The sequence below is a fragment of the Bubalus bubalis genome, chromosome 11 (genome assembly GCF_019923935.1).
Source record: "Bubalus bubalis isolate 160015118507 breed Murrah chromosome 11, NDDB_SH_1, whole genome shotgun sequence".
In the NCBI taxonomy this organism is placed as follows: domain Eukaryota; kingdom Metazoa; phylum Chordata; class Mammalia; order Artiodactyla; family Bovidae; genus Bubalus; species Bubalus bubalis.
In genome coordinates, this window is record NC_059167.1 from 42,378,640 (window position 1) to 42,403,921 (window position 25,282).

Sequence of the window (25,282 nt, forward strand, 5' to 3'; positions counted from 1 at the left end):
CCATTCTGGTGCTCTTGCCTTAGAAAATGTAAAGCCATGTGGCATCCAGTAGCTTGCTTAATTTAAGAAGCAAACTCAACTTGGTCAGAAACTTGGTGCATGAGCTTTTGTGTTACAGAAAAGCCATGAGAAGTGCTATGGAATTTTCTTGTTTGATAAAAAGGTAGTCCTCATGGATTATCTTATCTACATCAAAGAAGAGTAGTTTTTAATCTAATGGAGAAATATAAAGGTACTTCACAATATAAATTTAAGGAGTCAGTAATTTCAGTTTCCAATTGTGTTCTCAATATAAAGGAAATCGATTTAAAAATAGCTCATAGGATATCAGGTACTACATTCTATGATTTTAACACATTAAATTGTTCTTATAAGAATTTTGAAGAAAAAATTTTTTATAAAGAGCCTAGAAGAAACTCCAAAGGGTCTTTCTAGAATTTACAGATGTTGGTTGAGCAGAAATCTTTAAAATTTGTATGATGAACTTCTAATAAGGCCAAATAAAAATGAGTCCTTTACTTTTGTCTTTTGTTTTAATTTTAATAAGATAATAGATCCCTCTGAAACAATATAAAAGAATAAATCAAGTAACTATTTTTTGTTATGCACAAAAAATATGCTTTAGTTGTTCTGGAATACAGGTGTGGAGAAAATTTGCTTTCCCTTTTTCCTTTCCTCTCTTCCTAGTCCCTCTGGTTTGCTTCTCAGCTCCTGTTGACTTCTAGCTGTCTGGCCACAGAGGGCAGGATCATGCTAGGAGTAAAGCTTCTTCAATTTTTAGGAAGAAATGGGCTGAACTGTTAACCCAGATCAGTTGGGTTGATGTTTCCTTCCTCGGTTTTCCTCTTCCTCTTTCTCATGTGTGCATCATATACCCCTATCCATCGATTCACCTTGCCTCTTCAGATACTTAGGGAACTGACAATGCAGTGCAGACATAATCTATTAAGTATGATTTTAAAGCTTTTGCATCTCAAAACTCTCAACTTCTGTAGGGACAGCTCAGTGCCAGTGTGTAGGAATCACATACGCGACAGTGATGTGTGCTGTGTACCGGTCAGAGTCTAGTCACTGAGGGATAGGTCAGGGCTCAGAATCACTCTTATCCTACAAGGCTAATAATAATGGGGACCTTGTTTTTGGCACCTGAGGCCATCCTGGAGCCACTAAAATCAGGGAATTCTGGAATTTTCATTCACTTGTGTGAGAGTTTTAAAAGAGCTGAAATGAAACAGATTCTGCTGGTACATTTTGAGAAGTTGACCCCTGCAGTAGTCTTACATACTTGATGACTTACAGTCATCTTGGACTGAAGTAGGCCCAGAACTTATGAACCTATGAGCTTGACCGCCTCTTCGTACTATGTACCTTCAGACCGTTGAGTTCCCCACGTTTCTTGAGTTAATGTGATTTGGGCAGGCCCAGGAGTAGAAGATGTGGGAGAGAGTTAGACCAGTAAGACTAAACCTTCTCTTCTCTCAAACACTCTGATCCTCTTTCTAACAGAACATTTTCATCTCTCTAGGAAGGTCATCCTTGTATATTAAGCTTTCAGCTTCAGGAATATTGTGCATGTTTTAGGAAAGGAGGAAGAGGGGGGAATCTCTTCTGATAACAGCAGCCCCATGGACTCTGGTGACCTGTGGCTGTGAGGACAAGCTGGAAACTGCTCTTCTAGTCTCACAGGAAATTCATATACAATAGTTACCATGATGGCATTCCCCAGAAATAAATCCTAAAATAGTCATAGCAGCTAAATGTGAGTTATGAGGCACCATTCTTTCATAGCATTTGTATCCTTGAGAAAAGGTCCTTGTTTTGTGCATTTCTATATTCCTGTTCAGTTCAGTTCAGTCGCTCAGTCGTGTCTGACTCTGTGACCCCATGGACTGCAGCATGCCAGGCTTCCCTGTCCATTACCAATTCTTGGAGTTTACTCAAACTCATGTCCATTGAGTCGGTGATGCCATCCAACCATCTCGTCCTCTGTCATCCCTTTCTCCTCCTGGCTTCAATCTTTCCCAGCATCAGGGGCTTTTCAAATGAATCAGTTCTTCACATTAAGTGGCCAAAATATTGGAGTTTCAGCTTCACCATCAGTTCTTTCAATGAATATTCAGGACTAATTTCCTTTAGAATGGACTGATTGGATCTCCTTGCTGTCCAAGGGACTCTCAAGAATCTTCTCCAACACGACAGTTCAAAAGCATCAATTCTTCAGCGCTCAGCTTTCTTTATAGTCCAACTCTCACATCCATACATAACTACTGGAAAAACCATAGCTTTGACTAGATGGACCTTTGTTGGCAAAGTAATGTTTCTGCTTTTCATATGCTGTCTAGGTTGGTCATAACTTTTCTTCTAAGGAGCAAGCATCTTTTAATTTCATGGCTGCAATCACCATCTGCAATGATTTTGGAGGCACCCCCCCACCTCCAAATAAAGTCTGTCACTGTTTCCATTGTTTCCCCATCTATTTGCATGAAGTGATGGGACCAGATGCCATGATCTGAATGTTGAGTTTTAAACCAACTTTTTCACTCTCCTCTTTCACTTTCATCAAGAGTCTCTTTAGTTCTTCTTCGCTTTCTACCATAAGTCTGCATATCTGAAGTTATTGATATTTCTCCCAGCAATCTTGATTCCAGCTTGTGCTGGAATTCCTGTGGTACCTAGTAAATTCTTGATAAATGAATAAATGTGTTAAACTAATTTTATTCTGTTCATATGGAGAGGTAATGGGTAGGAGGCCAATTAGAAAATGTACTCAAGGTCTAGCTAGAGAGTGGTTATTTTGAGCCTTTAAGAAAATCTGTTCATGTGCATTAATATTATTCATAACAACTAACAGTGAACACTTAGTTATGTGACAAGCACTATTCTGAGTACTTTCAAAACATTTGCTGTGCGTGTTTGTTAATATGTTCTTCATGTTCAGAGTACCTACATGAAATAGTTCTTTTCAAGGTTGTAAACTGTGCCATAAACACACTCGGAAAATGAAAGTGTTAGTCGCTCAGCCGTGTCTGACTCTTTGCAACCCCATACATGGGCTGTAGCCTGCCAGGCTCCTCTGTCCATGGGATTCTCGAGGCAGGAATAGTCAAGTGGGTTGCTATTTCCTTCTCCAGGGGATCTTCCTCACCCAGGGATCGAACCCGGGTCTCCTGCTTTGCAGGTGGATTCTTTACTGCCTCAGCCACCAGGGAAGCCCTTAAACGCATTTGGACACACATTTAAATACTGATGCACTCCCACCTCCTTCTCCTCACTCTCTCAAACTCCCCTCATCTGTTCACAATGTTGAAGTATGATAGTCAAACTCCCAAAGTCAGATAGCTCTGAGGGAATAAAGAATTTTTTGGTAGGTATTGTTTTTGTTTGTTTGAAATTTGTTTAAAAGAGAAAAGCAAATGAGTTTGGCCATTACAGTGTTAATTAGGTTTGTGTTCAGTGACATAACTGTTAATACTGATGAATATTCCTTTTTCATTCTGTAAACAAAGAATGTTACTAAGATTTTCCACCCAACACAACAGTCTATCTTGCATCCCAGTGCTTTTGACAGTCATCTCTTAATTCACACATGGACTTTTCTGTAAGTGAAATATAGCACAAGTTATTTAGATTTAGGGCTTCCCTGGTGATACAGATGGTAAAGAATCCACCTGCAATGCAGGAGACCCAGGTTCGATCCCTCGGTTGGGAAGATCCCGCAGGAGAAGGAAATGGCAACCCACTCCATTGTTCTTGCCTGGAGAATCCCATGGACAGAGGGGCCTGGCAGGCTGCAGACTACAGGCTATAGGGTCACAAAGAGTTGCACATGACCTAAGTGACTTAGCATGCAAGCATATAGATTTAATTTAGAGGAACATAAAGAATAAAGACTGGCTTTAGATGGTTTTGATGCTAGGAACATCCCATAAGTTAAATTCCAGTATTTTGCTACTTTACAGAGAAGTTAAACAAGACAGAATAATTAAGTAACTTGCCTAAGATCATGCAGCTCAAAGTAACAGAGTTCGGATTCAAACCCACACACTCTGAGTCCAGTGGCCTCCCTCTACGGTCTTAACTGTTATGTGACATGAGGCTGTCAGTCAGGGTTCTGTCAGAGAAAGAAATTTGTTATAGGAATTTGACAACATGCAACTTGTAAGCTGTTTAAACAGTGTTCGCATCTGGTGCTGAAGCCTGAAGTCAGTAGGAAAGACAGGCAGGAAGTGACAATGGATGTAGGGAAGAGCGAGGGCAAGCTTGAGCTCAGGAAGAAGAGCTGGAATCAGGGTCAGACTCACTACCTCCAGGCCTCTAGTTCTGATGATACTGGTGGAAGCCAAACATGTACCTAGTCCAATGCCTAGTCCAAGAGTAGAAGTTGAAGGAGGAGCCAGTGGGACCTGGAGGTGCTGTTCCATGCCACAGAGTGAACCAGCAGCTGAGGGACAGTGTATGCGAGTGGTCGTGGCGCTTGGTGCCCTTGCATAGATCTTTGCAGCATAAAAAAATATGCTACCATCATTCTTAATATGCTTATTTCCCCTGTATGTACCTGGCCTCCTGACCTTACCAGTCAACTTGTTCATCCCAGTTGTCTTTTTGGCCTTGGCATGACTTTTCCCCCAGGGTTACTCAGGTCTCTACCAGCTTCCTTGGCCCAGACCCTGTAGTTCCTGGCCACCTTGTCAGCCCCAACTGCCTCTTTGACTCTGGCCGTGCTGGTCCTACCATTCATGGCTGCCTCAAGGGAAGGGAAGAAAAAGAAAGGAAAAGGACAGTGACTATACAAATATATTCGTTTTTTTCTTAAGTCTAAGAGATACATGACTTGTTATTACACAGTATTCCCTTCACTTGAATTTTTCATGGATGTATCTCTACTTTCTGAGACATGAAATGATTTATTTTTAAAATTGTCTCATTTTGAATCGGGCTATAGCAGAGTAACAATGTTGTGATAGTGTCAGGTGAACAGTGCAGGGACTCAGCCATACACGTACATGTATCCATCCTCCCCTCAAAATCCAATCCCTGCCCCAGCCCAAGTAAAACCCAATCCCATTCAGGCTGCCACATAACACTGAACAGTTTCCTATGCTGTACAGTAGGTCCTTGTTGGTTGCCCATTTAAAATAAAGCAGTGTGTACATATCTATCCCAAACTCCCTAACTATCCCTTCTCTCCGTCCTTCCCCCAGCAACCATAAGCTTGTTCTCTAAGTCTGTGAGTCTGTTTCTGTTTTGTAAGTAAGTTCATTAGTATCATTTCTTTTTAGATTCCACATATAAGGGATGTCATATGATATTTCTCCTTTTCTGACTTACTTCACTCAGTATGACACTCTCTACGTCCATCCATGTTGCTGCAAATGGCATAATTTCATTCTTTTTAAATGACCGAGTAATACTCCACTGTGGGTCAGGAAGATCCCCAGGAGAAGGAAATGGCACCCCATTCCAGTATTCTTGTCTGGAGAATTTCATGGACAGAGGATCCTGGCAAGCTACAGTCCATGAGATCACAAAGAGTCAGTGTGACTGAGCACAATATTCCATTGTATATATCCATTATACAATGGAATTGTGTTTTTCCATTCCTCTGTCGATGGACTTTTAAGTTGCTTCCATGTCTTGGCTATATTGAAAATATCTTTTTTGATCCATCTTCCAGAATAATGGAAATAAAAACAAAAATAAATAAATGGGACCTACTTAAACTCAAAAGCTAATGCACCACAAAGGAACAATAAACAAAACAAAAACACAACCCATAGATTGGGAGAAAATATCTGAAATGATGTGACCAATAAGGGATTAGTCTCCAAAATTTACAAATAGCACATGATGTTTAACAGCATCAAAACAAACAACCCACTCAAAAAATGGGCAGAAGACCTGAATAGACATTTCTCCAAAGACATACAGATGGCTAATAAGCACCTGAAAAAAATATTCAACATTGCTAATTATTAGAGAAATGCACATCAAAACTACAATGAGGTATCACCTCACACCAGTCAGAATGGCTATCATAAAAAAAAAAAAATCCACAAACAACAAATGCTGGAGAGAATGTGGAGATAAGGGAACCTTCCTACACTGTTGGTGGGAATGTAAATTGGTACAACCACTATGGAGAACATAAAAAACTAAAAACTGAGCTACCATATGACCCTGTAATCCCACTCCTGGGCATATATCTGGAGAAAAACATCATCCAAAAGGATACATGCTCCCCAATGTTCATCGCAGCACTGTTTACAATAGCCAAGATGAAATTGTTAAAGGATCAGTTGTGAATTTATTAGATGCTCTGCTTTGAGTAGAATGAGGCTTCTGTAGATATGAGGACGGCTGACCTCTCATTATATCCCCTGGTGCTTCTCTGCCGGTTTGCGTTAGGAAACCACCTTCTATAATCCTTGTCTACCTAAGAGGCCAATCTTGACATTTCTATGTTCCTTCCTTTTGTTGCTACCTTTACTTTCATTTTCATATTTTTAGGTTTCCATATAATTAAATATTTTCCTTATATACAAAGTTGCTTTTCTTATAGTTAATTCTGGTTATTTTGGTCAAAGTGTTTATTCTCCTGTATTGCTGTGTTCAAGGTGATTTTTCTTCAGTAACAACCAGTTCTGACATCTCAGGGGCTTGACCCAACAAAAGTTCATTTCCACTCTGCCTTTTGATCACAAGTCAGCACATGGTCTGTTCATCTGAGACAATCAGGGACCTGGGCTCAGCAGGGGCTCCATCTCAACATGTTTGCCCATAATCACTGTGGTCTGAGGAAGGGACTGTGGCTGATCGCTCACTGACTTTTAACAGCTGCCTCTTATTCTCTTTCATTGGCTCAAGCAGGTCAAATGGATGTGATGAATTTCAGAGTGGGTGGCAAGTGCAGTCTGTCTCAACGTGTACAAGGAAAACTGGAACATTTGGAAACAGCTCTAACTAATGAAAACCACACTGACCTGTGCTGTGTAGCTGGGAGTCTCAGCCCATTTAAATCTTGCTGATACCAATGAAACCAGCTTATTTTCTCATCTAAACTATGAAGCTGACATTCCCTTTCAGACAATTGGGATGATGAATATTGTTTTGACCAGATTCCAAATTATCTTCCCTTGAGGATTAGACATACTATGACATCTTTTTAAGATGCACATTTCTCTCACACTGGCATTTTATCTGCAATTTGTCTGGTGAAAGCCTTCTTAGTCCTCATGGCTTATCATTTTTTCCCCATCTTGTGGCATTCAATCTCTTGTCAGGAAACTATCATTCTAGAATCTTAGGGCATGGTCCAGGAAAACCTCTTCACTGTTTGATATTAATAGGTTCACTTCCTATGCCTTTATTATTTTCAAAGTACCTAGCTTCAGGGGGAAGAAAGTTTCCTAGCAAAAACTTCTTAAGTAGAAACTGTGTACCTCTTCCTACTTACATATGTTTGTTCCCAATTTGTTACATGTGAGTCAGCAGAGGTAAATTACTATGCATGTACCTAATCATTTTTGCAGATTACTGCCAAATATCAATAGTAATGACAACAAAAATTATTATTCATTGTATCTGTATAGACATTCACAGTTTTTAAAATTGAAGTGTGGCTGCTGTAAAATACTATGTTACAGGTGTGTGATATAGTAATTCACAATTTTTAAAGGTTATACTCCATTTATAGTTGTTATAAAATATCTGCTATATTCCTTGTGTTTTACAGTATATCCTTAATAGCTTGTTTTATACCTAATAGTTTGTACCTCTCACTCCGCTACCCCTCTGTTGCCCCTCCTGCTCCCTCCTGGTAAATGTTCGTTTGTTCTCTGTATCTGTGAGTCTGCTTCTTTTTTTGTTAAATCCACAATTTGTATTTTTTTAGATTCTACATATAAATGATATCATACAGCATTTGTCTTTCTCTTTTAAGTCCATCTGTGTTGCTGTATATATCATATATATGTATCATATATGTTTGTATATATATTATATCTTCTTTATTCATTTATATGTTGATGGACACTTGGGTTACTTCCATATTTTGACACTTAAAAATAATACTGCTATGAATATTGGTATGCATGTATCTCTCTGAAGTAGTGCTGCTATGAGTATTGGGGTGTATGTGTCTTTTTGAACTTTTTGTTTTTTTTGGATATTTACCCAGATGTGAAATCGCTGGATCATATGGTAGTTCCATTTTCACGTTTTCTGAGGTGTCTCCATACTGTTTTCTACAGTGGCTACACCAATTTACAGTCTCACTACCATTTGTTCTTTGTGTTCTTTTTATAACCATTCTGACAGTTGTGAGGTGATATCTCATTGTGGTCTTGATTTGCCTTTCTCTGAGGGTTAGTGATGTTGAGCATGTTTTCATGTGCCTGTTGGCCTTCTGTACGTTCTCTTTGGAAAAATTAGACATTCAAAGTTTTAAACACATAAATATCAATTGATCGTCACTCATGCTGTAAATTCCAGATGAAAACATGACAGGGCACCGCTCTATGTTAAGGGTAGAGACTGTGTGTGGTTTTTCTTTTTTTTAAGTTTGAGGAAGATGATTCCTTGTATTGTCTTTAGGAGGCAATGGGGTGGAAGAGACCACAAGAATGAACATCCCTCAGTCCATTAGACTTTAATGTTACAAAGCCTTTCTTTTGTCAAGGACCACTGGTGCAACATTAAAAAGACCAGAGACTACTTCCATAGGAAAGAAGTATGTTTAGTCTTTTACTGGGAAACTATGAAATGTTCCAAGAACAACAGATATACAATTCTAGTCAATTAAGACAAGAAATAACAAGATATGTGCTTCATTTCTGTCATTTAGACTTATAGGGGTAAGGGGGACAGATGAAGATCAAAAAGGAAAGAGTCATATGGACAAAAATAAAGGTAAAATGAATCTAATAAAGGGGGAAAGCCTGACGTATACACACGGCTTGTTTATGGAGGAGCACATACACAAAAACAGAGAAACCACAAACTCACTCATGCCTGTGAGCATTCACTTCCCACCCTGGTTCCCGGGGGGCTGCACAAACACATTTGCAATCATGGGCTTCTGTGAAATAGCATCCTTATTCATCTTTTCAGGATGCTCATGCTCAGTCATGTCTGACTCTTTGCGACCCTTTGGACTGTAGCCCACTGGGCTCCTCTGTCCATGGGATTTTTCAGACAAAAATACTGGAATGGGTTGCCATTTCCTACTCCAGGGGATCCTTCCTGACCCAGGATCAAACCCAAGTCTCCTGCATTGCAGGTGGATTTTTCACCCACTGAGCCATTGGGGACGCTCCCTCTTTTCAGTCTATCACCAATTATACTGCAAACACCTTGAGAATAGGGGCATCTCATTAGATGTTTATGAAATTGAAACATTTTACCTTCCCTAATTCTACCCTTTGGAAAGTCTGGGTGCAGTGTAGGCATATTGTCTTCAGTACTCACTACGAGGCTATTAGGACAAGCTCCCCACTGCGAGTTTGCCCCTCATCCACTGCCCAGGTCACCTTCTTGGTCTGCTTCAGAGCACACTGTTCAGAAGCAAACTCTGGGCAACATCCTGTATAATCTAGCTGGGATTAGATTTTTTGTGTGGCACATAACATAGCTTCTCACTTGCTCAAACTGTTGTTGCATTTTGGTAAACTACTACTTTTGATCATACTGGCAAATAAGTGAGTAATGTAAGAGAACAGAAGCAAATTTTTATTCTTTTATTCAACTGGTACTCAGTTGAGAGCAACTATTCAAGCATTGTGCTAGATGCTTTTAAGTTTGAGGTTATTTTGGTTAGCAACAGATGCATTAGCAATCTGTAAGGCCAGAATAGTTTTTGCCCTCATTTATTTATCATTTTGTGGGAAGAAAACAATAAAATAATGATTAAGGTGTTCTGATGGAAATATACTACTTATTCTCAGATAACTACTGATTTCTCCTCTGCCTCTCCTTTATCTTTGTCTCTTACATTTTTGTTCTCTCTTTAATTCAGTTCATGGGAGAAAGCAAAGACAAGAAGAACTCATTCCCTTTTAGGTTAAAATACCAGCACTGGCCAGCTCTAGGCAAGTGTGACCATTGTTTCCCATAGTCCTTCATTCAGCTCTGACCAAGATTCCTGCTCAACTCCCTGAGTTCTTTTCAACTGACTTGAGATTGCTCCTTTAATGTTTTCTAAAAACAAAGTGTTAGGGTAGTTCTGGGAAGTTAATGGGAAGCTAATTTCCTCAAGAAAGAGAGGCAAACAAAAATGCAGCTCATCCAGCCAGCAGTTCCAGCTTATTCATCTGCTGCTGGGATGGGAGCTGATATTTATTGAGAATCTGCTCTATTCAAGACAGGGTGTTAGGCTGAGCTACAAAGATAAAGATGGCACAATCTCTGCCCTTCTAAAGTAGTGTGTGATCATTGTAATTAGAAGGGAATACATGGTATTCAGTGTCTGGAATGTTGGGGGACAGCTTCATGGAAGAGGGGCCTTGAGATCTGGGGATTACAAAACTAGTCTGGGTAGCATACTGACATGGGCCTCCACTCTTGGACAGGCAGTGATGGAGTGTGGTATCGCAAGCAAGGCATGGTACTGACACACCGTAAGAGGTTGGAAAGGGACATGAACATTCAGTAGACCCATTGCGTCCCACTGGATTGGACTGTGTGTGCCCTCATTTATTGGACCATGGAACAATAATGCAGCATTTGATACAGTGAAATATTGGGGAACACTGTAATCAAAATGGTAATTGGGGAAGTTTATTATGGTAGCTGTATACAGGTTGATGGGCTTCCCCGGTGGTTCATGGGTAAGGAATCCTTCTGCCAATGCAGGAGACTGAAGTTTGATTCTTGGGTCAGTAAGATCCCCTAGAGAAGAAAATGGCAACCCACTCCAGTATCCTTGCCTGGGAAATCACATGGACAGAGGATTCTGGTGGGATACAGCCCATGGAATTGCAGAAGAGTCAGAGAGGACTCGTTGACTGAACAACAGCAACAACAATACAGGTTAATAGGCAATAAGAGGGAGACCAGTTAGAAGGTAGAGCAGTTGTTCAGACCTGGGATAAGAATCCAAAGTAGGGAAGTATAGAACGAGAAGGAAGGGAGCAGTGGACTCTGTCTTGTCATTTGAATGGCGCTGGAGTTAACAGGAGCTTACTATATTGCCAGAAAGCAGAATGCAGGTGACAGTGCCTGCAGCAGAGTGAAGCAAAGGTTTCAGGATCGGAGGAGTGGAATGTATTATAAAACAGTGCTGGCTCTTCTGCTCCTGAAAATCTGAGAGAGGGAAGCTATAGATATGTGGAGGTGCTGTTATTCTCTACAGACAAGATGGCATTATGCTGTGGATTTGAAAACATTCACAAGTGCCTCTTGGAATGTAGTTTTCCATGGATTAATGTGGTTTGTGTTGAAAACGCATATATATATATATATATATATATATATATATATATATATATATATATTTCATCAGTGGTTTTGCTTTTAAAAGCAGGTAGTTAAAGCCTTTTTTTCCTCTTAAATGTAAAATGCTAACTTAGTTTAATCTTTGCAGCATGGGAATGGGATATTAATGTGGCTGAAAACAGCTGTTTATTTTTTGTGGGTTTGACCATTTCAGAAACTTCACATTTATGAAAAATATTATTACTGGGGAAATAAATTTGAAACTGCGGTCCAGCTTCAATGAGGACTGTATAGTGTTTTTCCATTCTACTGCTTAAATGCTCCAAAGATTCTATGCCTCCGAGCAGGGACTTGTTATAACTGTGCTGCATGGAAAACAGGCACTCTGCAGTGTATTCTGAAGTGGATTCCCCCATCCACCTCTGCATGGCTGTTCTTGGAAACCAGCTCTTAGTTTAGCCCAGTGGAGCTATGTGTTTGGAGAGAAATTGGCTAGTAGCGTGCAGCTCCATGATTGTGCAAAGACAGCTAAAACCACAACTGCTTTTAGCGCCCCCCTTCAAAGAGTGGGAAAGCATTTTGGGGTATGGGAGCCTCAAAAAGATTAATTATACACTTACATGATAAGGTTTCCAGTTCTCTCTGACGAGCCTATTTATTTATTTTGTTTTGATTAATTATCCCAAGATGAAGTTTTTATCCAAGTTAAATCTGATTCCCAAAATATTTATCACTTTTAGTTTGAAGACCAGTGCTCTGTGTTCTTCCATCACCACACAATCTTTTTGCAGTTTGGTATTACAAGGCTTATGTGAAGAAACTCACTGTGTTGAGAATGAAGGAGATGACTGTCCAGCTCTACTTTGCATTCCTCAGACTGATGTGGGGAGACCACTCTTAAGAAGGGCATGCTGCTAAGTCACTTCAGTCGTGTCCGACTCTGTGTGACCCCATAGATGGCAGCCACCAGGCTCCCCCATCCCTGGGATTCTCCAGGCAAGAACACTGGAGTGGGTTGCCATTTCCTTCTCCAATGCATGAAAGTGAAAAGTGAAAGTGAAGTCACTCAGTCGTGTCCAACTCAGCGACCCCATGGACTGCAGCCTACCAGACTCCTCCATCCATGGGATTTTCCAGGCAAGAGTACTGGAGTGGGGTGCCATCGCCTTCTCTGAAGAAGGGCATACACGGACTAATGTGTATTCAGAGAAATTATCAGTGAGGGAGACTTGAAATCCAGTCATGTGAGGGAACTGGGTGGGTGGTCTGGAGAAAAGATTTAAATGCTAACAGAGCTGTGGTATTTCACTGCTGCTGGGGCAGACACTAGCTTAACTACCTGGCATCCAGGCCTTTTCCTGGGGAAATCTGTTACATGCATGCTGGAGAAGGAAGGAAGGTTTGCCTCCTATGGTAAAAGTTGAGGGGTCAGATTTTCCTTTTGTCTTGTCACCTGAGTGTGAGCAAAGGTCCTTGGTTCCTCCTGTGTCCTGGCACATGCTTATGTTTTGGGCTTTCAGTCTGTTAGGCAAAGGTCCATTGACAAAGTATCTAGAATCTAATGTCATATCCAGACTTGTGGAGGAGACCTCAGCAATGGTCCTCACTGTCTATTTCACTTGGCACGTGGCTTATTCCCACCTGGATTCTCAAATTCTAATAGAGATTAGGAATATGTAATCCTAATAAATTTTGTGAGTTCTCTAATACCTTTAAAATTAATTCCTTTCAATTAAGTTAGTTCATATAGGTTTCTATTGTTCAGAAACAATAATCCTGACTATATAATTGCTAAAGACCAGTAATCTTTTCTTGTTTCCAGCTTGAATTCTTAACTTGAATCCAAGGAAACTGTATGTTGAACTGTGTGTAGAATTTCATATATTTATGCACTCAGATGGGGGAGAGAAGGTTCATAGCTTTTATTCTATTCTCAAAAGGCTCTATAACCCTAGAAAGGCCAAGAACCACTTATGTACAGGATACAATGTAAAACCTTACTTAGCATAACATATAAAGCCCTTATAATCTGACCTCTGCCTTGTTGTTCAGTCGTTAAGTCATGTCTTACTCACTGTGACCCCAAGGACTGCAGCACACCAAGGCTTCCTTGTCCTTCACCATCTCTTTGAGTTTGCTCAACCTCATGTCCATTGAGTCAGTGATACCACCCAACCATCTCATCCTCTGTCACCCGCTTCTCCTCCTGCCTTCAGTCCTTCCCAGCATCAGGGTCTCTTCCAATGAGTTGGCTCTTCACATCAGGTGTCCAACTATTGGAGCTTCAGCTTCAGCATCAGTCCTTCCAGTGAATAGTCAGGGTTGATTTCCTTTAGGATTGACTGATTTGATCTCTTTGCTGTCCAAGGGACTCTAAAGAGTCTTCTCCAACACTACACCTCTAAAGCATCAATTCTTTAGTGCTCAGCCTTTGTTTATGGTCCAACCTTTACATCTGTACATGACTACTGGAAAAATCGTAGCTTTAACTATATGAACTTTTGCTGGCAAAGTAATGTCTCTGCTTTTTAATGGGCTGTCTAGGTTTGTCATAACTTTTCTTCCAAAGAGCAAGTGTCTTTTAATTTCTTGGCTGCAGTCTCCATCCACAGTGATTTTAGAGCCCAGGAAAATAAAGTCTGTACTGTTTCCATTTTCCCCCCATCTATTTGCCATGAGGGATGGGACCAGAGCCATGATCTTAGTTTTTTGAATGTTGAATTTTAAGCCAGCTTTTTCACTTTCCTTCTTCACCTTCATCAAGAGGTTCTTTAGTTCCTCTTTGCTTTCTGCCATTAGGATGGTGTCATCTGCATATCTGAGACCTCTGCCTACTGCTTTTATTTTCTCTTTTACTGTATTTCTTGTTCCTACTGGGCTTCATCCTCTTTCTATGCTACAATCATAATCAAGTCCTATGAATTCTTTAAAAGCACCTTGTGCCCATCCAAGTACTAACCAGGCCTGGCCCTGCTTAGAGCACCTCATGGTTTTTGATCTCCGTGTTTTTGTTCACAAAGTTCCTTCTGTCTTAATTTCCCAGTCCTTTCACCCTACCTTTTAAGTGGTTTGCTGGACACCTAACTCCTCTTTTAGACTTGAGTGGTTTCACATTGTACTGGTAGACTCTGAAGATCATGACCACTATTCCCCATCCCTCAGCCTACCTGCTTCCAGCATTGCCAGTAACTTTGTCAAGCTAGTAGCTGGCACGAATGTCTCTTTGCCATCCTGGGGCATTCTCCAGAGTCACTGAAAGTTGCTGTGCTGCCCAGGCACATCTCTGGGGAGAAGTTAACCCCTCTAGGGGCAATGATGGCACTGTCTGTGGATAAAAGACCCAGGCTTCCCTTCTCTTTCATAGGTGGACCTGTTCCCTTCCAACATGGTTGGAACCATGGTTCTCCATGGTTCTTCAGAGAGACCCCCGAGCACTTGGGCGGTGGTTGTTCACTGTGGTGACCTACATATTAAGCACATTTATTGACTTTTCTTCTTTCCTGTCTCACTTTCCTTATTTTTGTCTTCCTGCTTCCTGGATTTCTGCTACTTGCACTCAACTCTTTGTGTCAGGCTCTGCTTTCAGGCTAACCCAGATTGGGACACCCTATTGACTCTGAGCCTCTACTTTGGCTGTGAGGAGCTGTCTTTCCATCTGTTGCTTGTTATTGCTCATTGTTGTTTCTCTTTAGTAGACTATTGGAAAAAGGAAGAGAGTTCCAGAAAAACATCTATTTCTGCTTTATTGACTATGCCAAAGCCTTTGACTGTGTGGATCACAATAAACTGTGGAAAATTCTGAAAGAGATGGGAATACCAGACCATGTGACCTGCCTCTTGAGAAACCTATATGCAGGTCAGGAAGCAACAGTTAGAACTGGACATGGAATAACAGACTGGTTCCAAATAGGAAAAGGAGTACGTCAAGGCTGTATATTGTCACCCTGGTTATTTAACTTATATGCAGAGTACATCATGAGATACGCTGGGCTGGAAGAGGCACAAGCTGGAATCAAAATTGCCGGGAGAAATGTCAATAACCTCAGATATGCAGAGGATACCACCTTTATGGCAGAAAGTGAAGAGGAACTCAAAAGCCTCTTGATGAAAGTGAAAGAGGAGAGTGAAAAAGTTGGCTTAAAGCTCAACATTCAGAAAACGAAGATCATGACATGTGGTCCCATCACTTCATGGGAAATAGATGGGGAAACAGTGGAAACAGTGTCAGACTTTACTTTTTTGGGCTCCAAAATCACTGCAGATGGTGATTGCAGCCATGAAATTAAAAGACACTTACTCCTTGGAGGGAAAGTTATGACCAACCTAGATAGCATATTCAAAAGCAGAGACATTACTTTGCCAATAAAGGTCCGTCTGGTCAAGGCTATGGTTTTTCCTGTGGTCATGTATGGATGTGAGAGTTGGACTGTGAAGAAAGCTGAGTGCTGAAGAATTGATGCTTTTGAACTGTGTTGTTGGAGAAGACTCTTGAGAGTCCCTTGGACTGCAAGGAGATCCAACCAGTCCATTCTAAAGGAGATGAGTCCTGAGTGTTCTTTGGAAGGACTGATGCTAAAGCTGAAACTCCAATACTTTGGCCACCTCATGCAGAGTTGACTCATTGGAAAAAACTCTGATGCTGAGAGGGATTGGGGGCAGGAGGAGAAGGGGATGACAGAGGATGAGATGGCTGGATGGCATCACTGACTCGATGGACATGAGTCTGAGTGAACTCTGGGAGTTGGTGATGGATAGGGAGGCCTGGCGTGCTGCAATTCATGGGGTCGCAAAGAGTTGGACACGACTGAGTGACTGAACTGAACTGAGTAGACTATTACTTCTTTTTTTTTTAATTAAACATTTATTTTGTTTTTTTATTGTAGTAGGAACACATATGAAATCTATCCTCTTAATAAATTTTAAGTGTACTATACATTATTGTTGACTAGAGGTGAATGCTGTACAGTAGGTCTCTAGAGCTCATTCATTTTACTTAGTTGAAAATGTTTTGTCTGTTTGTCTACTGATGATTAACTCTCTACTTTTCCCTCCCCTAGTCTCTGGGAACCACCATTCTGGCCTTCGATTGTATGAATCTGATGATTCTAGCTAACTCATATAAATGGTACTTGTCTTTCTGTGTCTGGCTTATATCACTTGGCATAATGTCCTTAAGAGGTCCATCCATATTGTTGCATATTGTAGAGTTTCTTCCAAATTTAAGCTTGAATAATAGACCTAGATAGCATATTCAAAAGCAGAGACATTACTTTGCCAACAAATGTCTGTCTAGTCAAGGCTATGGTTTTTCCAGTGGTCATGTATGGATGTGACAGTTGGACTGTGAAGAAAGCTGAGCACCGAAGAATTGATGCTTTTGAATGCTGTGGTGTTGGAGAGGACTCTTAAGAGTCCCTTGGACTGCAAGGAAATCCAACCAGTCCATTCTAAAGGAGATCAGTCCTGGGTATTCTTTGGAAGGACTGATGCTAAAGCTGAAACTCCAATATTTTGGCCACCTCATGCAAAAAGTTGACTCATTGGAAAAAACTCTGATGCTGGGAGGGATTGGGGGCAGAGGGAGAAGAGGATGACAGAGGATGAGATGGCTGGATGGCATCACCGACTCAATGGACATGGGTTTAAGTAGACTCTGGCAGTTGGTGATGGACAGGGAGGCCTGGTGTGCTGTGGTTCATGGGGTTGCAAAGAGTCGGACATGACTGAGTGACTGAACTGAACTGAATATTCTATTATGTATACATCATTTTTCAATCCATTCTTCCATTGATGGACATTTAGTTTGCTTCTACAGCATAGATATTATGAATAGAGCTGCAATGAACATGGATGTGCTAATAATTCTTTGAGATCCTTATTTTAGTTCTTTAGGAGATATACCCAGAAGTGAGATTGCTGGATCATAGGATAGTCCTATTTTTAATTTTTTGAGGATTCTGTGCTGTTTTCCATAGAGGTTGCACCATTTTGCATTCCCACCAACAGTGTGCAAGGGTTCATTTCTCCACATCCTCACCAACACCTGTTGTCTTTTGTTAAGACTATTACTTTTTGAGAGTAAAGAGCTTATGTTATTCACTGTTGTTCCCTTGGTATTATTAATAAAACTGGCATAAAGTGAATCCTTATCCATGTGTAAAAAACATAAGATATGAGAGCTTTCTTCAGATCTCTCAAGGGCTGTCTTGTGTTTACAAATGTCTGTGGAGCAGAAATAAGACCAAAGAGTAGAATTTACAAGGTGATGGACCTTTCTTCCATATGGAACTATCAATGCACCTAAGGGAGGGACCTTCATTAGTAACAGTGGTTTGTTATGGCATGATGACTCACTTGGTTTGTCCACTCTTCTGTCTCTGGCCAAGAATTCCTGTAATAGAGAGTTTTATGGAAAATGAGTCCCACACACAGATGCCTACAGAGACCAGGCAGACATGTGAACTAATGAGGCAGTCCAGGCATAAGATAATTGGGAATGGTGGGAAGTACATGGAAATACAGTGCATGCCCTGCCTAAACAGGCTGGTTGCTCCTCAGCTCCAGCCAACAGCTTTGCAAGAAGGTAGGTTCACCACTGCCAGGCCTTTCATTTTTTTCAAGGGAAAACAGAAATCTAGATTCTTAAAACTTCTCAGTTTAAAAAGTATGTGGGTCAAGAAAGCATCACTGTGGTTGGTTACTGACCATGGTTGTGAGTGTGCAACCTTTGTGTAATATATGTAGCAGAGGATGTTAAAGCCTCAGGTGTGAGGACAGCCTCCTCAAGAAACTGGCCTGGGGTCTGATCAGTTTGCCCCCTCCAGCCCATAAACATACTCTGCCTGTTCCCAGCTTGGGCCTTTGGCCATCCTGTCCTCACAGCAAGGAAGCTCTGTGGCTCTGGCATTTCCCACTATGGCTCTTTTTCCCACAAACCCTATCTTCTTGGTCCACCTCTAGTATTTCCTGCTCTTGAATATCTGCTGCACTTGGTCATTGTCCAGTGGTCTCATAGTCTGTCTTATTTAACTGAGTTATAAGTCTCTCATAGTAGGGGCTTCTATTTCACATGTCTTTCCTGTCATTTGTAGCATAGGGTTCTTGCAAGAAATACGCTTGCTCCTTGGAAGAAAAGCTAAGAGAAACCTAGGTGGCATATTAAAAAGCAGAGACATTACTTTGCCAACAAAAGTCCATCTAGTCAAAGCTATGGTTTTTCCAGTAGTCATGTATGGATGTGAGAGTTGGACTGTGAAGAAAGCTGAGTGCCGAAGAATTGATGCTTTCGAACTGTGGTTTTGGAGAAGACTCTTGAGTCCCTTGGACAGCAAGGAGATCAAACTAGTCCATCCTAAAAGAAATCAGTCCTGAATATTCATTGGAAGGACTGATGCTGAAGCTGAAGTTCCAATACTTTGGTCACCTGTTGTGAAGAACTGATTCATTGGAAAAGACCCTGATGCTGGGAAAGATTGAAGACAGGAAGAGAAGGGGACGACAGGGGAGAAGATGGTTGGATGGCATCACCGACTCGATGGACGTGAGTTTGAGCAAGTTCCAAGAGTTGGTGATGGACAGCAAAGCCTGGCGTACTGAAGTCCATGGGGTCGCAAAGAGTTGGACTGAACTGAACTTGCTCTTCTGAAGCTGAACTTCCAGTGTTGAGAGATAAGCACAGGCCACTGAACAAATAAGCATAAGAAAATTGGACAGTATTTGTGAGAATAAATAAAGTAGTTTTGGGAGACAAAAATAGGATGGAAAGAATATGTGTGTGTGTGTTTGTGTAGGTGTGATTATTCTGGGTTGGAGATGGGGGAAGGTCTTCCTGATGCTGTGACATCTGAGACTTGAATGACTATGAGGGGCTAGCCATATCAAGATCGGGGAAGAACGTTCCAGGGCAACAGAACAGCTGATGCAGTGGGTCCAAGGCAGGAGCCTGTGTGGTGAGCTGGAGGCTCAGCAGGGAAGTCATCGGGAAAGGAAATTTTAGAACTAGCAACTAAATTATTCAAGTGAACTTATTGTACAATTATTACTGTTTAAATGTATATGGTTGTGATCATTTAGATCTAAGAATCTCTGCCATGATTTCAGGATCAGATTCAGTAATTACCAAAGATTCACAGAGGAGAAAGTGATTGTTTTAGAATTCACATGACATATCCTACTTTGAAGCCTCAGATTTCCCATGGATAGGATAGGACACTGGCAATGTTTCAGGAAAATGGCACCTGGTATTATATTCTTAAACAATATTTGTGTTGGAAGTAGTCATATAGCAGTGAGCATTCATGCAGTAAGAAACAATTCCTTCATCCTTTAATAATTGCCCTCAAGGATTATAAGAGAGATGAAGCATCCATTTTAAAAGTTAACTGGACAAGGAAGAAAGCTTTGTCCACAGAGTTTCAGATTTTCTTGGATTTTCTGGTATCTACACAACAGAGACCTGCTGAATTGCCAGCCTATAACAAGCCACAACCCTGGATCCAGAGAGCATTTGTGATGTCCAGCCAATGCAGAACTGCTTTCCCTCCCAAAGGGTGGTCTCCAAATCTGTTGTAGCCTTTGGCAAGACATTTGTATCACAATTAAAAACAGATGCCCTTTCTGCCCTTTCCTTTGTTGTCTGAGTTACTACTGTTCAGGGGGTGTGAGCCATGGCAGTCTCTCACGCACCTTCAGAACACCCAGCGAGAGTCCTCATTAGACATTCCTGTCCTGAAGCCTTGCTATGAAACACTCAACAAAACAGAGTAGACACAGGGAGGTTCTAGTAATCTGCTCAGTACCTTCTGAATGTTTCTTATCACAAATCAGAACACCAGTCCTGAGGTTTAATACAAAAAAAACCCACCTCTCTCTAGATAGTTTCTACTTGAGAATATTTAATCCTAAAGGAAAAATATTTAATCTTAAAGAACTGTGTAGTCCTAGAGGAAAACCAAAGCACGCTCTTGCTAATGGACTGTTTGTTGTTGTTGTTGGTACTGAATTTTATTACAGGATATATTTGTATTATATATATATATATGACATTGACATTCCAGAGTATCAAAAATCACTGTGAATTCTTGATTAAAAGAGACTTATTAAACATAAGACTGAATATAATGTGTGGACTTTGCTTGGATCTTGCTGTAAATTGAAATTGAAACAACTGGGAAAATTTAAATATGGATTGAATATGAGACGGTGTTAAGGAATCATTGGTAATTTTGTTAGATGTGATAATGATACAGAGGTTACGTAAGAAAATATCCTTATTTTATAGAGTTGCACTCTGAAATATATAGGAAGGAAATGTCACATGTATAATTTATTTTAAAACACTAGCAAAATATTGAAGAAAATATTGCAAAAAATTATTGTTCAGTCTAGGTGATGGGCGTATGGAACATGCTATTGTATTTCCTTTGTTGTCCTGTATATAATTTGAAGTTTAAGAAATTCTTTGCAAATTGTGACATAGCAGAGCAATTTGTCAGCTAAATAGCACTATTTTACAATGTTAGTGGATGTTGCTTTATTGTGCCTTTTGTGCTGCAGCCATAAATGTCAGTGGACCTGGAAACTAGATGATTTTTTGGAAATGAGACACTACAGGAAAAATGAACCAATATTCTCTTCTTATGTATGCCCTCCACCCTACCCCTGTGTTCTCCTTTTGCAACTTGGCCCATGAGGGAGGTGAAATAGTTCACAAATAAAACTGAAACATATGGAATCCTAAAGCTAGAATTTTAAACATTTTGTTTCATTGTCAACTTTTAAAAAGAATATTTTTAAACTATAGTTACCATAGTCATTTTCCTCCTTTTCAAAATGTGTTCTATAATCTGGATTATATTCAGTTCAGTTCAGTTCAGTCGCTCAGTTGTGTCTGACTCTTTGCGACCCCATGGACCATAGCATGCGAGGCCTCCCTGTCCATCACCAACTCCCAGAGTCCACCCAAACCCACGTCCATCGAATCGGTGATGTCATCCAACCATCTCATCTTCTGTCGTCCCCTTCTCCTCCTGCTCTCAATCTTTCCCAGCATCAGGGTCTTTTCAAGTGAGTCAGCTCTTTGCACCACGTGGCCAAAGTATTGGAGTTTGAGCTTCAACCTCAGTCCATCCAGTGAACACTCAGGACTAATCTCCTTTAGGATAGACTGATTGGACCTCCTTGCAGTCCAAGGGACTCTCAAGTCTTCTCCAACACCAAAGTTCAAAAGCATCAATTCTTTGGCACTCAGCTTTCTTTATATACATGGATTATATTAACATGTATAAAATTATTGGTACTGTCTAATGTAGATACATGCCTATCAATGGCCCATCTTTTCCTTTCTCTGTTCAGGGATTTTGAAGGAGTTCTTGTTAAATCTACTAGTGCTTTTTCTTCAGACAACTTTGTTGCAGATGCTATGTGCCAGTATTGGGTATTGTTAAGACTTTCTTACCTTAAGATATTTTGATAACTAGACCCTAAAATAATATATTTTAATATATAACAATTCTCAATAATATGTAATATTCCTATTTCCATTGAACCTATTGATAGAAATAACAAATTCACACTGCAGTGTGCACTGAGTCACATGACCTGGCTACTGATGGAGCAAAGCATGTTGTTATATTTTTATCCCCACCTACATTTAACTTGTAAGTTCATTTTTTGACTTATTTTTCATCCTATGTAGTATCAGTAGTTATAGATTCAATACCAAAGGGAATCTGGCTGTCCCCTTTCCTCAACTTGTACATTTTTAGTAAGCTGTGAGTACTGGCACTTTTTTTTTTTGAATAACAGTGTCTAAATGGAGGTATCTTGATTTTGAACTGGAGTTAAAGCATCCTTCTGAATGTCCAACAGTGAACACGCACTGTGCTCTTGTCACATAAGGCACTGGTGAAGGTTCTGTGGAGTACCAGGTTGCAGACTATCAAATGCTTGGAACCAGAAGACCTGGTTTCTGTCTTCAGGAGTTGGCAAACTTTGTGCAGACAATTACTATGGAAAGTATATGATAAGTATATGAGTTATGAGGGTGGTACTGTGGAGGGGAAAAATGTAACCTAAAACTTTAACATAATTTGTTGGTTGTTAAGTATGTTGTCATGCATTTGGTATTTTTTAATATAAAATTATAAAAGCACTACTGAAAAAGCAGTAATATTCTAGGGGAGAGGAACCTGGAGGCAGATCCTGGAAGAGAGAATCATGTAGAAAAGGCTGCCTTGAAAGTATGTTCAGTGTCCTTCAGTTGTGGGGACAGGGGCCAGTTTCAGGTAGCTCTGCAAGGAGGGAGCCAGGGAGAGATCCTACAACTTCACTCTCTTCCCTCCCACCTCTCGTTGATATTCTCCCTTTTTCTAATCTAAAGACAAGGGAGCCCACTGGTGTAGTCCATCCAAGTCAGCCTCCTGGGGCAGATAGCAGAGTAGATAACAGCAGAAAGTAGAACAATTATCATCTTCTTCTCAAAATATAACAATATGGGGGGAATGCTTGGAGGGAGTTCTTCACAGAATCTAAAATGTTAGAGCTGGAAGGATCCTGAGAAATAATTTTCAACTTCATTTTGAAGATGGAGAAATAGAGCTCTATTGAAATAGCAACTTGAGTACAGTGAGTTGTCTCATGGCTGAGAAGATATGACAGACCTTTGGAGAGCCCAGGCTCTTCCCAGCAGGTCAGGCAGATTAGCCTCCATGTATTTTTCAAGTTTTTCCCAGAGGCACCCCACTCACTCAGCCACTGTTCAGCATGAGTGAAAATGGTAAGAAGGTTTTGGTTGTTATTCAAGGGAACATATGGGTACTATAAACACAGTCAATGCAGTAGGGCTTGTTTCTATAACTGAAGTAAGAGTCATTCCAGATAATCTGGAAGGCACAGAAATACGTCAAGGAGAAAGTAAAGCCGCCCACAATGCACCACAGAGATGATGACTGTTAACATTTTGGTGCTTTCTTATAATTTTTAAAATTAAAATGTACAGTTTCATATTTTATGTGTTCACTTAATAATGAACAGTTTCCCATGGAGTAATAGAATGCTTTAGCAGCAATAGTATAGCATAATATTTTTAATAGATGTAGCATGATTTTAAAAGTATTTTCTGTTGTAAGCAATGTGGATTCATTCTTAGTTTCTGCTGTGATAAATAATGCTACAGTATATACACATATATACATGTGTTTTTTACACACACACATACAGAAGTAATTGTGCTTATCTCTAAGAAACATTTTTGTAAATAAAAGTTCTAGTATAAGCATTTTCAGGGGTTCTTTCTGGTGGATCACAGTGGAAAGAATGTGGCTATGGGGTAAGACGTCATGACTTGTTCTGCTCTGCCACTTTCTAGATGTGTGACCTTAAAGTAAAATTGACTTGAAAAGAGAGTAATTTAGACTATAAGGAAATCTTTCAGAAAGACCTATTTAAAATCTAAGGTATTAATAATAAAGACAGAAATGGAAGTTCTCAATAACTGTATTTTTCTTTGCACTGAATTGTCCAGTAACTTTTTTTCTTTAGAAAAAATTTTTTTTTTCCTGTCCAGTAACTATTTCTAACTCTGTCCACCATAATCTTCCTTCCTAAGTGCTCACCTTCAAACTCTACCAGCGGGCAAAGCACGTGTACAGTGAGGCTGCGAGAGTGCTCCAGTTCAAGAAGATATGTGAAGAAACACCTGACAACATGGTCCAGCTGCTTGGGGAGTTAATGAACCAGAGCCACGGGAGCTGCCGGGATATGTACGAGTGTAGCTGCCCTGAGCTGGACCAGCTGGTGGACATCTGTCGGTGAGGCTGAAAGAGCAGTGTGGTGGGATGCTACCAGGGAAACTATTTAATGGGGAAAATAAGTGGGATGCCACCAGGGAAACTGTTTAATGGAAAAAAGCAGCATTTTTGTAATCTTCTCAGTGAAGGAAGATCCTTTCCACTTTGTATCAGAGGGTTTGTCTGTGACATACAGCTAGACTTGTTCCTTCCTGAAGATGTGTAAGATAAAAGATTGGAGACTCAACTCCATGGCTTTATGAGGTTCCAGGTTTGGAGTCCAGAGAAGGCAATGGCACCCCACTCCAGTACTTTTGCCTAGAAAATCCCATGGACGGAGGAGCCTGGTAGGCTGCAGTCCATGGGGTCGCTAGAGTCGGACACGACTGAGCAACTTCACTTTCACTTTTCACTTTTATGCATTGGAGAAGGAAATGGCAACCCACTCCAGTGTTCTTGCCTGGAAAATCCCAGGGACAGGAAGCCTGGTTGGCTGCCATCTATGGGGTCACACAGAGTCGGACACGACTGAAGCGACACAGCAGCAGCAGCAGGTTTGGAGTCAGTTCTTCACAACATCATAAAAAAAGACTTTCCCATCTTTGGATGATGTTTCAGGGACATTTTCTCAGACACAGACCCTGTTGTTACTTTCTCATGGTATTTTAAGCAATGGTTTTCACTACACTGCAGCTCCACCAGCATCTCCTGTTTGGTGTCCTAAGTTTAACAGTTTTATTCAAAAGAGGAGAAAGAAAGGAAAGAGGACCTCAAGCCTAACAGAAGTGTATCAGGGGAGAGGATGCCGTAGGAATTACTCAGAGGCAGCATTTCCTGTTTTCTAGGTTTAGATTAGACAGTTTGGGGAAAAGGATTGAAGAAAGCCCAGTTTATGAATGGACAGTTGAAACACAAATGTAAAGAGGGAAACTCTTTCATAAAGCCTGAGAACAACAGCCTTATAATTGCTGGAGAATAGGGATAACAGAGTAGAATGGTTCCTTTACCCAGAAGGGAACTCATTGACCTTGGAGGATAGAAAGGGAAATTGGGAGAACTCTCAA

At 40.6% G+C, this 25,282-nt stretch overlaps 1 protein-coding gene across 1 annotated transcript in view; it reads left to right on the top strand.

The window, feature by feature from the left end:
• GALK2 (galactokinase 2) overlaps positions 1 to 25,282 on the top strand; it is a 132,620-nt gene that overhangs the window by 92,648 nt on the left and 14,690 nt on the right. Inside the window, exons 8-9 of the mRNA XM_045162158.1 lie at positions 4,176 to 4,347; positions 24,038 to 24,239. Coding sequence (XP_045018093.1) covers positions 4,176 to 4,347; positions 24,038 to 24,239 — 374 coding nt within the window. The remainder of the gene's footprint in view (positions 1 to 4,175; positions 4,348 to 24,037; positions 24,240 to 25,282) is intronic.